This window comes from Corvus kubaryi, unplaced genomic scaffold (genome assembly GCF_017639235.1).
Source record: "Corvus kubaryi isolate FWS band 111438036 unplaced genomic scaffold, C.kubaryi_AGA036_p1.0 137, whole genome shotgun sequence".
Lineage (NCBI taxonomy): Eukaryota > Metazoa > Chordata > Aves > Passeriformes > Corvidae > Corvus > Corvus kubaryi.
In genome coordinates, this window is record NW_024580671.1 from 33,481,033 (window position 1) to 33,492,884 (window position 11,852).

At 39.7% G+C, this 11,852-nt stretch overlaps 1 protein-coding gene across 3 annotated transcripts in view; it reads right to left on the reverse strand.

Moving 5' to 3' along the window:
• HGF (hepatocyte growth factor) overlaps positions 1-11,534 on the reverse strand; it is a 54,841-nt gene extending 43,307 nt beyond the window's left edge. For 2 of the 3 annotated variants that reach the window (XM_042018472.1, XM_042018471.1), the window contains exon 1: positions 11,285-11,530. In XM_042018472.1, the coding sequence (XP_041874406.1) occupies positions 11,285-11,360 (76 nt within the window). In that variant the 5' untranslated portion in view covers positions 11,361-11,530. Of the gene's footprint in view, positions 1-11,284 lie in introns of all 3 variants that reach the window. The other variant, XM_042018473.1, reaches the window with a different exon arrangement.
• Between the last annotated feature and the right edge of the window lie 318 nt (positions 11,535-11,852).

Genomic DNA, 11,852 nt, shown 5'->3' on the forward strand with positions numbered 1-11,852 from the left:
GAAGAGATATAAAATGGAGTGAAGAAGATTGGCTAGAGATGTCTGCCTAAAGTTCAAGAGGAAAGGTCTTTGATATCTGCAAGAAAATTCCAGAATTTTCCCAATATTTATTTATATTTTTACTTTGCATTCCACAAAAACCAGTCTGCCAGTGAAGGCTACTCCATCGTCTGTGAGGGCATACTGTACATCTGGAGAGTAATTGTCCCTGTTCTGTCAGATGAGTAACATTGGGAGAATAAATTGCCTGTGGATCTATTTCTCCTATGATCCCAGATGATCTTTTTGGATTAGATGGCTTATCCACGTAAGGTGAGGTGAATAAATTCCTCCCTAGTTTACACAGAAGATAATAGCATTTTCCATAACTTATTTCCATGTAACTGTATTCACAGCTGTCCTTCCTTTTTCTCTACAGACTCTGCAACAATAATAGAACACAAATGCTCAGGTTCAATTTGTTAAATTTTGCCAGAGTTTTTCCAATATATAAAACCTCAGCTTAGATCTATCTGAATAGATCCTTGTGCATGTGCAGAGTGCACTCAGGCCAGTAAAGTTTTGCTTGGTGCACTCTGCAGAAGCTCAGAATAACTAAATTGCAATAACCGAGGCTCTGGGGGAGTTACTGACAGCTCCACATACTGAAAACCCAAAGAGGGCTTAGGGGTGTTCCCTTTGCAGAACTTCCATCCTGATCACTGAGTTCACATTTTCACTGGATTCAGCTAAACCACACCTCTCAGTGGTGAGTTATCCCTAAGACACCTAGAAATATAACAGAGACATTTAAATTAGATCTCATAAAGCTTCAGATTTAAAAAAAAGAGAAAAATAAAGGAGTAAAATATCTCTGCTGTAACATCCCTGTAAAACAATCTTCCCCCATCCTCTTCTCTTTCTTTTGAACTGACGAAAGTAAGCTGTTCTACTCCTCAGCATCTAACAGCTCAAAATTTTAATCCCAATCACAAACATTTAAAGAAAAAAAAAATATTTACCTTTAAATATAATATTCTTATATGAAGATGCTTTTGATTAAAAAATCAAATGCTAATACTTTTGGTGTTGTGTTATGAACTCATATCAGCTCTCTTCATTTCCAGCCTTCTATTTGTGCAGTGCACATGCACCCAAAATGAATCACTGCTAAGGGAGATGTTATGAGGACATTGTCATCTTAAGGATCAGCATCCTGTTACTGGAAACAGTTGTGTCTACACTGAAGCTGCTTTATTTTTTGCTGTACCTGTGATAGAGCCAAAGGGCTGCAAAAAGGATTGCATTTACCCCTTAATTCAACCACAGAAAAACAAATCTTCTATAAAGCTTTTGTGGTGTATTTCTCAATCTATTATCTTCCAAGACATACTTGTTAGTTTTACATTGTCTCAGCCAAGACTTTTATGTCAAGTGGTAATAAGAATCTGGACAAAAATATCAAAGTATTTTCTTTCCGTTCCTGATACTAGCATTTCCCATCTACTGATAAGTGTCACTTCTTAATTCTCAATGATAACAGCTTTTGAAACTCACCAGCCAGCATGCAAGAATATGATTTTAAAAATTAAGAAATTCTGTTCTGCCTGAAAAATATGGTAGAGAGTTCTGGTTTTTTTTTCTCCTTCTTTTCCTAGCAGTTGTCCAAAGAGGATTATGGGTTTGATCTTGCATTTAGCAATTCATAACAGCCTGATTTACTTTAGCTTTCAAACAACAACATTCTATGTCTTGCCTATAATCCAAAAGGCAAAGGGCCAAGTGCATCTGTGGTGTGACTGTTAGAAATATCAGAATAATGCAAAGCACTACTTTTATAATTCTCACAACAAAATATATAAAAATAATATTCTTTTTGTGTCAAATTAGGTGCCTTTATCAATACAATATTTACTCAAATAGAGCCTTAGGCGTGCTCCACATTAAAGGTTAGCATGCAGTATGCTATAATTAATGCAACTAATTTGTGATTGCCATTCATTTCAATTTTTTAAACTTTGATTAATCAGGACTTCTGCCCATTTTGTGGGCCATGTCCTCTGATGTTTCCTGTAGTTTCATATCATATTACCAAGGAAGTCTGACATTCCACTTAAATTTGAAAATAATAGTAGCTGATTCAAACACAAAGGAATCCAGTCAAATATGAACCAACATTTTTTCTTCAACAGAAACAACCACTAACTAAAAATATTCCTTGAGTCAACTTAAAAAAAAAAAAAAATCCTCAAAAAGGTGAGGGTGGTGCCTTTTTCTATTTCTTAATATGAAGTTGAAAAGAAAACAGAAGAGCTCAGTCAATGCCCAAGGAAATGGGCACTGACACATTTGCTCTAGTAGGATGCAGCATTGGACAAGTGCTCCATAACCTCATTTGGGATTTCCAGTCTGGCTGCTGGAGTTCCTCATTTTCACAAAAGGCTTTAAATATTTACTTAAGAACAAAGGTACCTCACAGGGAAAGACATTTACCTTGGAGCTACAAGAACTCACCTTTCCATTCCCTTACTGCATTTTCAAATGAAGTTTCTGTACAATCTTCTCAGATAAGAATCACTGACAGAGACTGCTCAAACTATAGCGCACCAGGAGGAAAAGATCTCCAAAAATACCTTTCCTTGGAACAGTTCCAGTCCATGTCAAATGATCTCAATAACCAGAGATAAATTGTCATTGTGCAGCATTTTCGTAAGAAAACTCACCCGTAAGTTGCAGTGCCTGTATTCTAGAACCTACTTAATATTAATTTTAATTATATTTATACAAAACAGAACTAGTAACACAGAGAACTGAAAGCAATAGATGCCACAGCATGCAATATCACAGAAAGACACTTTTTTGATTAACAAGAAAAACAGGTTTGAATCAGCAAAGGTGTTTATATTTTGATCTCTCTTTCTCTCCAGATATTCTCTAACCACTGGGCTGATAGAAAAATTACAGCAAAATAGCTTATTTTTTCTCTTCTGGCCTGTGTCCCACACCAAAAAGGGCTTTGGGTTCCCAAACCGCCACATCACTCAGTTCTGAAACTACCTGATTATGTTCCATATCTCAAATTAAAATTTACACCTCGCAGAATACAATTGGTCTGATACTGAGCTATATGAGAGTCAAGAAATTCAGTACAAATCTAGTTTCAGGTTATTTAGAGTTCAAACGCCTAAGCAAGTCACATTTCACACCCTCAGGTCTTAGTCTGATCACAAAATGTATTCGGTTGTGCATTATCTATTTAGTAGTAAAAAACCTAATACAACAAATAGAATACCATTGCTGTGGTAATCAAAACAGCATACAGGGAGTCATAAGGCCCAAAGATCACCTTTGTCCATTTTAATGAGTACAAAACATTACTTGTGTTATCTACAGCAAAAATTTACAAGGAGATTACCTGACTTTATCTACTTCATTGATAATCCCTTTCTCCTTCCTCCATCACTCCAGCTGTTTCTAATACAGATGTATATTTTAGGCTTCAAAGTTATGGTCTTATGGAGCACAATTGGAGCATACTGGCTGCCTCCCCTAGAAGAATCTCTACTTCTGTGGACTTGTTACACATTCTACAAATCTTTTATTAAATACCAGTTGTGATGCGTTCAGCATGTCAGCTTCCATGGTTTCCAAATTTCTCCCTAGTATATGTAAAAGTTAGTACTTTCTTAAAGAAACACATCTTGGAGTCTCCTGGTAATGGAAGAAAGCTTATTCCTTTTGTTTCTTTTTAATTTTGCATCCCACTTTGTTATACAGAGCAAAACCAACAAAACACCAGGTTTTCCAAATGGGAAGATAAATACATTTAAATTAAATGTTTATGTTTAAATTTAGATTCTTAATGAAAACTTGGTGGTTTTTGATTGAGTTTTATGTCCCTTTTCTGTTTGTTTAGACTTCAGAACTTGAGTATTTTACTATGTAGTTATTTGCTTTGTTGAGCTAGACTTTCAACTGTGTGGGGTAATGAATTTATATTTTTCTTGTTATCACATCTGCTTATAAAAATAGACTGGATACAGGTCTTCATAGCATGGGTGGAAAAAAGACCTTTTATAACTTCCAGTTTTTAAAAGAATTTGAACACTCATGTAACAGAATCACTGTTTTTTGTTTGTCAGATGTCAGGGATAAACTAAACCTATGGGAAAATAAAACAAATCAAGAAAATGAAGATACCTGAATTCCTTAGGCTAGCAGATGCTGCCATAGAACTGCAGGAATCAACTGCAGTCCTTCCAAATCAAGAATGAAATACAAAATAATATGGCACGAGGAGAAAAATGTAAAAGCGGGAAATTGTCCGCATGCTGTGCAGGAAGCACAGAGAAGCTGAAGACTCAAAATAAATTCCAATGAAGAAAAATGGTCATATATAGTGTCACAATTATTTCAGAAATATAAAACAGACATATGTTCTTTCTTTAGTATCAGCTAGCATTTTGTATCTCTTTTAGCATTTTGTATCATGTTTGTAATGAAATTAAGTCACTTGACTTTGAGCAGTTAACAGATGGACTAATTAGAGATTGAATTATTTGTGTTATAATTGATAACCAGGTCAGAAAGCTAAAATGAGATTAGCTATTAATTTAATTTTGCAAACAATCATCACTGTAAGCTAAAGTAAACTGGATTTTCCCAATAAGCTAGGAAAAAAAAAAAAAATTATGAGAGAAGAATTACATCTGATTTAAAACCTAGGAGCAGGGGGTGGGAAATCAGAAATCTACCATCATATGAAAGACCTTCAATAAAAAAAAATAGAAGCAAAAAAAGAAAATAAAGAAAAAAAATGAAAAAAATGAAAAAATTCCCAACCCTAAACGCACCTGAAATAAATGTAGGAAAGCACAGTTCGACACAATAAGCATATAAAACATTTTATCATTAAACAAATGACACCATACTTGACAAAAAAATGCATGGTAACTTATATTCATATGTATGTATCTGAATAGGAAAAAAATGGGCAAAGCAAGAATCTGCAAAACAATGTATTACCACAGTGTCAGATATATCAAAGCAGAATGCTTATCTCAGTATAAACATTGACAATTTAATATGAAAATTAAAAACAAAGTATGTTTATATGCATAAAATAGCATTTGGCAAAACTTGTGTAACAAGAAAAAAAAACAATAAGTAGGGTTTGAAACAAATCAACAGTTCTCGTCATATATGGGTTGAAAATTTGTATGGAAATACAGTGAGGTGTTTATCATAAAATATGATAGAAGGGATACTTTTAATTATATTCAATAATGTATTTCCAAGACAATGCTTTTTAAAGGATATAAAACATCAGGGGTAAACTGCATTCTAGTGTGTGTCTCGGTATGATAGCATAAATATACTGGTTTCATCAAGAAAAAAGAAAAAACAGCCAAAACCAATCTTCACCAGATGGTGAAAGTAGATGTTACTAAATGCTTTTGGATACAACATGCTCAAGTTAACAGTGTGGTCACAGAAATAAAAGAAAGGATGTAAAAGATGAATGTTGATACTAAGATCATTAATAGCGTCATCACAGTGTTGGTATCTGTGTGAACAATTAGAAAGCACCGTTTTCAAAAAATACATTCAAGGCAATTTTGGCTCTTAAGTCATAACAGAGTCACTCTGACAAAAAGAGTTAATGCTCAACACTTTTAACTTACTTTCATTTACTCTGACTTTTCCTTCTGCCTGTTTCAGTATCAGAAATGTCCAGAATCCTGGCTAGAATGCAAAAAGTGAGCACCTTTTCCAAATGACTTCTCGTTTGGGGAGTAAAGAAGAAAAAAAAAAGGAAGAAAGGCAGGCCAACATAATGAGAAACTGGAACAATCTGAGTCGTGCCCAAGAAAACAACTATGTAGACTGGATAGGCTTAAGATGCCAGATTAAGTTTAATGCAGTTATTTATGTAAGAAAATAATTTGGCGTAAAAGAAGTTTACCAACCATACCCATAAAATCTGCAGTCAGCTGTGTAGATGGCAAGGCACCAAAATAAAACCAGCTGTCCAAGGAGGAATCTCTAGTTTGTGAAAACTAAACAGTTTCGCAGAAGTACCTGGAGGATGATGTGAATATTTTAACTTCTGAAATTTATTTTCTTGGCACAAGAGCCTCATGGGGAAAAAACATACAATTTTTAGAAAGTAGTTTGAAATATATATAACTATCCATATAATATCTATATATAATAGATAATGATTTCCTTATTTCTACATTGGCTCTCAGTCTAGTTGTTGAGCAGATTCAGGAAATGCAAAAAGATATTTCTTTTTGGCTTCACATTACCACTCACACACACACTCCCACACCCCCTTATTAGCAACTGCAAAGACTGCCATGTAACTGGGAACCCAACTTCATGTTTATGCTAAGTCCTGCCTTTGGAACCCACTCTTATAGTCAGCATGAAAGCTCAAGGAGCTAAGGATAATGCTAACAACTGATAGTATATTCTAAAATTGGATGGTAGCTGCAAATGGACAGCTCTTTTCCTTCCAAGAAAAGGTTATCTGCTCAGCAGGATGCCGAGACCCACTGGCAGAAACAAATGGGCTGCAGTTTGTACTCTGACTTACTGTATCTAACCTCTGGCTAAATTACTGAGAGGATTTTCCCTTGTAAGATTTGTCTTCTTATGCATTGTGCACAAGTACTAAATCCCCATCATTTCCCATTACATTCCACAATCTTTACAAGCACTTGGTGTCTCCTTCAAGGCACCCAGCATGTTGTGCCCTTCCTTCGTGATGGTGCCCCAGCCAACTGGATTTCCGGGCATGGAGCAAGGGCTAAGGAGAAAAGTACAAGTAGGCAGGGCAGGGAGTTGGGCCAAACAAAGAATGACAGATGGCTGAGGGCAGCAAAACAGCCCATGTGAGGAGTGGTGGGAGCCTTGCTGCATGTTGTATACATAAAAATAGTGCCGCTGGCCAAGGCAGCGAGTCATAGGAAAAGCTGGAGCTGAGGAGGGACAGAGGGAGCAGCCAGTCCCCAGCTGGTCCAGCAGCACCGAGGGCTGCCAGGCATGGCTGGGCTCATCAGACAGCCCATGGGTGGAGGCCCACAAGCCACTGAAAACTACAGCTAGATTTTGCCAACACATTTGACTAATCTGGAGCACGTTCCCAGCTCTGCTTTGCTTCAGTGCTGCTTTGTGTGTAGGTACTAGCCACATTCTGGAACAGATTTACAACCCTGTGAGGACACTGCAACAAGAAACTACAGGAAAAGATGGGGTAACAGTGAAGATATCCTCACCCCTTCCCAGTTCTTCGTAGCTACCATTCTTTCCTCACTGCAAGGTTCAAATTTTGCTTGCATTATGGCTGTTGTCCTACTATCCATGTTTCCCAAGTAAGCATGGAGATCAGTCCTTTCTCACCTCCATGAGCAATCCATTCTCACCTCTGTGCTTCCTTCCAGTGTCTGCCATTCCACCCCACCTCAATGCTGATGAGGACAAAGTGAAATTCCAACACTCATCCAGTACAACATTTAGGGCAAAGTTTTTTTCTCCACACCACACTTTTACTAAAAAAGAGGCCCAGTTATCCTGGTTTCAAACCTCCTTGGAAAAGTTTGAAATGCTTAAGTGGCAAACTAATATTCAGCATAAAGATCCAAAAGGGAGATATTTTGCTCTCTAAGGGAGACTGCACATTTCCCTTCCAACCCTGGCCTCAGTTGAAGTATTACAATAATGACAGATGAGCTCCTCCAATAAGAGGCTTTCCTTTCCTTGACTTCAGTGGTCAATTTTCCAGAGTTTTACGCAACATTTTAATCTCATGTCTTTCAACTCTATATTCTCCTGCTATGTTGCTTATGAAAATGGCATTAATAGAAACAGAAAATCTGCTAAGCAGGGTAAGTGCTGTATTACATGTGAGAGCAAAACAAGCAGCCCCTGGCACTGAGCACCAAAAGGATTCCATTAAACAGAAGGAATACACTCGTCCAACTGGCACAGTATCATTTCACTTTGTTGACAGTATATAGTATAATGATTATCTACAGCTGGGATGGGAAAGTATAAATCACATTAATTTTTTAAAATATACTTAGCTATGCACACCACTGGAATACACAACATTCATAAATTGATTATGGCTGTGGGATTTGATTTTATTTTTCTTTAAGCGATAATTATATATAGGAACTCAGTGCAACTCCCACATCTTCATTAGCAACTTCTTCAGATCATCCAAGCTACAGAAAGTGCTTTAAATAAATTTAAATAAACACACTTGGCTGGCAGTCCTCTCATAGAAAAATGTATCTTTAATTTAAATAAATCTTTAACATTCACTCTTCTGCAACATGCCAATCTACTTGTTGCTTTGATTAAAAAATCATTTTTAGTTTCACTAGATGAACATTACTAAAGAGATACTTCCCAAGAATACTGAATAATAAGAATATCTGTACAAGAAAGAAAACTCCTTGATAAAGTTATTAGCTACAGATTAATTTCTTTTTGCAAGTGACAGAGACTTACAGGATATTGATAATGACTAGGCAAGCAGTCTATAGGAACCATGCACATTTATCTTTCATCAATCACTGTCTTATCTTTTATATATTAAAAAAGAAACTCAGAAACTGATAGCATAGACAGCTTGCTGACATTTAAAATTCTTGTGTTTTCTTCACCCTCCTTTTTCTTTACCCATTAATATAACCCAAATGTATTAGTCAGCAATTTCTGTTACACAGGACATTGTCTTAGCACAAGAATTTAGGGCATGGGATTACAAACCCAGAATGTCCATTCACAGAAAAAACTATATTCATCATTAGGTCCATTTGAAATCAGATTTGATAGAACAGCACTAGAAGTATGGACATGCATTAGCAAAAGACTTATGTTTTAATTCTGTTTTCATCATTTAGCTTGCTTTTCATATCTAAAAGTAATCATATGTAGGCAAATCCTAATCTTTCTTAAAAGCATCCCAGTAAAAAGAATTCAACATCCCATAGAAAGATAACATGTATGTTTAGAAAGCAATCATTTTCAGAAATGATCCAGAAATTTACATTTTCAGAAAGAAGTAGCACAACTTTACCTTGCTTACAGTGTAAATATCTAGACCTTTTTGTTGAAGATCATGTATTTTTAAAAACAAGGTAAGCAAAATGGAAGCATGTGATAAGAGTCATCTTTCTTCCCAATAAGGCAAACAGCAGGATTAATTATTATTAAGGCAGGTGGGGGAGGAAAATTGAGAAAGGCAGGGTTGTCAAGAAACTGTCACCATGAGAGCTGGTCAGAAAACAAGTTCTGCTCTGAAAAACTCTTTTATAAATCTAATTTTTCTCCTCATCAAGGTGAACCATTCACTCCTAAACTGGAAAGTCCATTGGTTGGGGGACAACCCTATTCATCAGCCCACTGATAAAGGCAGCTGAGAAAGTGTCTCTCAGTCTCTCCCATTGGAATATTAGATAGATCATTGAACTTGGTAAACTACAGACCAGAACTAAGACCCTACAGCCAGGGACAACAAGGACTTTCTCTCATTCAAGAAAAGCACCCTGACTTACCAGGAGAGCAAAGCATGACCTAGCTTCTTATGAGCTTGGCTATAGACCACTTGTGTACCTTTGGCCCATGGAATTAAGTGTGTGTGTGTGGCTGTGTCTGCAGTATTTATTTTGGTTTTTCTTTTCTAACTAACCCATCAGTTGATGAGTTTCTGTCACAGGTGAAGGTTTCTCAACATCAGGTTACCACAAGATATTGGCAATGTCTCCTGCTGCATATTTCTCTGTCATTTGATTTGAAGGAAACAAACCAAAGAAAGTTTCTCTTTAACAGGAATTATTTTTGTGAAAAGTTTCGATGTATCAGCATTTTCCAGTAAAAGAAACCCAAAACATTTTCTCAGAAAATTCCTAACCAGCTCTATTCATCACTTTTCTGAGAAGCTGCATGTCCAAAAAATGGAAATTCCAATGTACATGGAAAAGGAGTTCAAAAAAGTATAGTATTATAGTAGCTGTATCTCCGTGTCACCTGCTAAAGAATGCCTGTGAAAAAAATATCCTCAGTGAGCAGACTGAGCAGAGAAGCTGTAATGAGATTGTTCAGCATCCTACAGAACCACACTCTTGCTTGCAAGGGGAAAACAACAGGTTTTACTGCACGTGATGCTGCCAGTCTGTTTTTGACTTGCCCACTCAGATCACAAAATATTCCACTTTGAAATTCCATTTCAATTTTTATTTTTTTTAACTAGAAAACATAGTTACATCTTGGAAGCCATCAGCGTTCCTTGCCATGCACTCACTGCCTGATGCCCTCAGATATTGCCCCAGAACCCAGCTGCCACAGTTCCCTGTGCTTGCTTTGCCCGCTCCTGGCAGATGCTTTCCCTGAATTGTGCCTGTCCTTTGTTTCTGTCTGTGCAAAGGTCTGACCCTAACAATGTTGCCGGAAGGAAGGAAAGGTTTGTAGAAACCTTTACAAACTTTTTTCCTTAAACGTCTTCCCAGAGGGCCAATAGAAAGCACAGAGCTGGCTCTTCAGATATCCAGTCCAGGGGGGACACTTCAGGAAAGAAATTCAACTAAAGAGCATCCAGCACTTGATTACTTATTGTTTGTTCCTTGCCCCCCCTCCACCTCCCGGATTTCAGCGGGAACATCTAATGAAATTTCAAGTATTTCAGTCTGGAATTAGCACGTTCATGCTGTTGAACTTCAGCAAGCACAGTGCCGTTCAGCACTATCCCGTGCTTTGGGTATTCCTTGTCAACTTCTGTTATTTAACATTTATTCTACCGTTGGAAAATAAGGATACACGGTCGTGTCCTGATAACGGCGGGGAGCACCTCTTGGCAATGATGCGGTTTCCTTCCCCTCTCTCCCGGGCTCCAGGTCGCCCGTCCCGAGCGAGCCCCGTGTCCCACTCACGCACGGGGAGCAGCGGCCCCTCCGCAGCCCCGGGACGGGACCCGCCTCCCGCGGGGCTGCGCGGCCGGAGCGCGGCTCGTCCCGACCTCCGCGCGCTGCGCTGCGCTCGGCTCCGCGGGCGCGGGAGGCGCGGGGCGGCACCGGCGCTGCCCCCGCTCCCGGCCGCGCAGAGCGAGGCGATTCAGGCGGCGGGGGCTCCCTGCCAGCCCCACCTGCGGGCTGCGACCTGCGGGCTGCGACCTGCGGGCTGCGCCCGGCGCGCCGCCCTAGCACCCTCCCTGCCGCGGCGGAGCGGGGGACGGGGGACGTGCTGCGGCTGCGAGGCGGACGGGGGTCGCTAGCGAAGTGATAGAAGAACTGACCTGCTGCGGGGATGGCGGTGGGCAGCAGCAGCAGCTGGTGGAGCAGCAAGGCTGGCAGGAGGTGGGTGGCCCGCATGGTGCTGGCGGCCCCCCCGGCGGCTGGCGGGGAGGAGAAGGGGAGATGGCTCCTCGGAAGGACCCCGTGCACCGCCGGTCACTCGAGGAGGCAGAGTGAGCCGAGCTTTTTATTGCGATGATCTAAGTTTGTTGTGTGATTAACTGGAAAGATCTGGGTCCCAACTCCCTCTTACGGTAAGAAACTGTTTAACAACATCCCCTCTCTGCCTCTTCTTCTCCTCCCCTCCTCAGGAGCTGCCTCCCCTCCCTCCCGCCCCTCAACCAGCCCGGGGAGAGGGCTTCCACCGCCTCATCACCCGCTCCCTCCCTCCTTTTCCCCCCGCCTCTCTCCCTCCATCCTTCAGAGGCTCGTGAGGAGCAGCCGGGCCGGGCCGGGTCCCTCAACTCTTGCCCCCGGGCTGATGTCTCTTGCTGCACGGTTCCCCCACAGCCCCCAATGCCATCTCACCTGCAGCCAGAACAGACCTCTCCTTCCCTGCAGACATTTCTC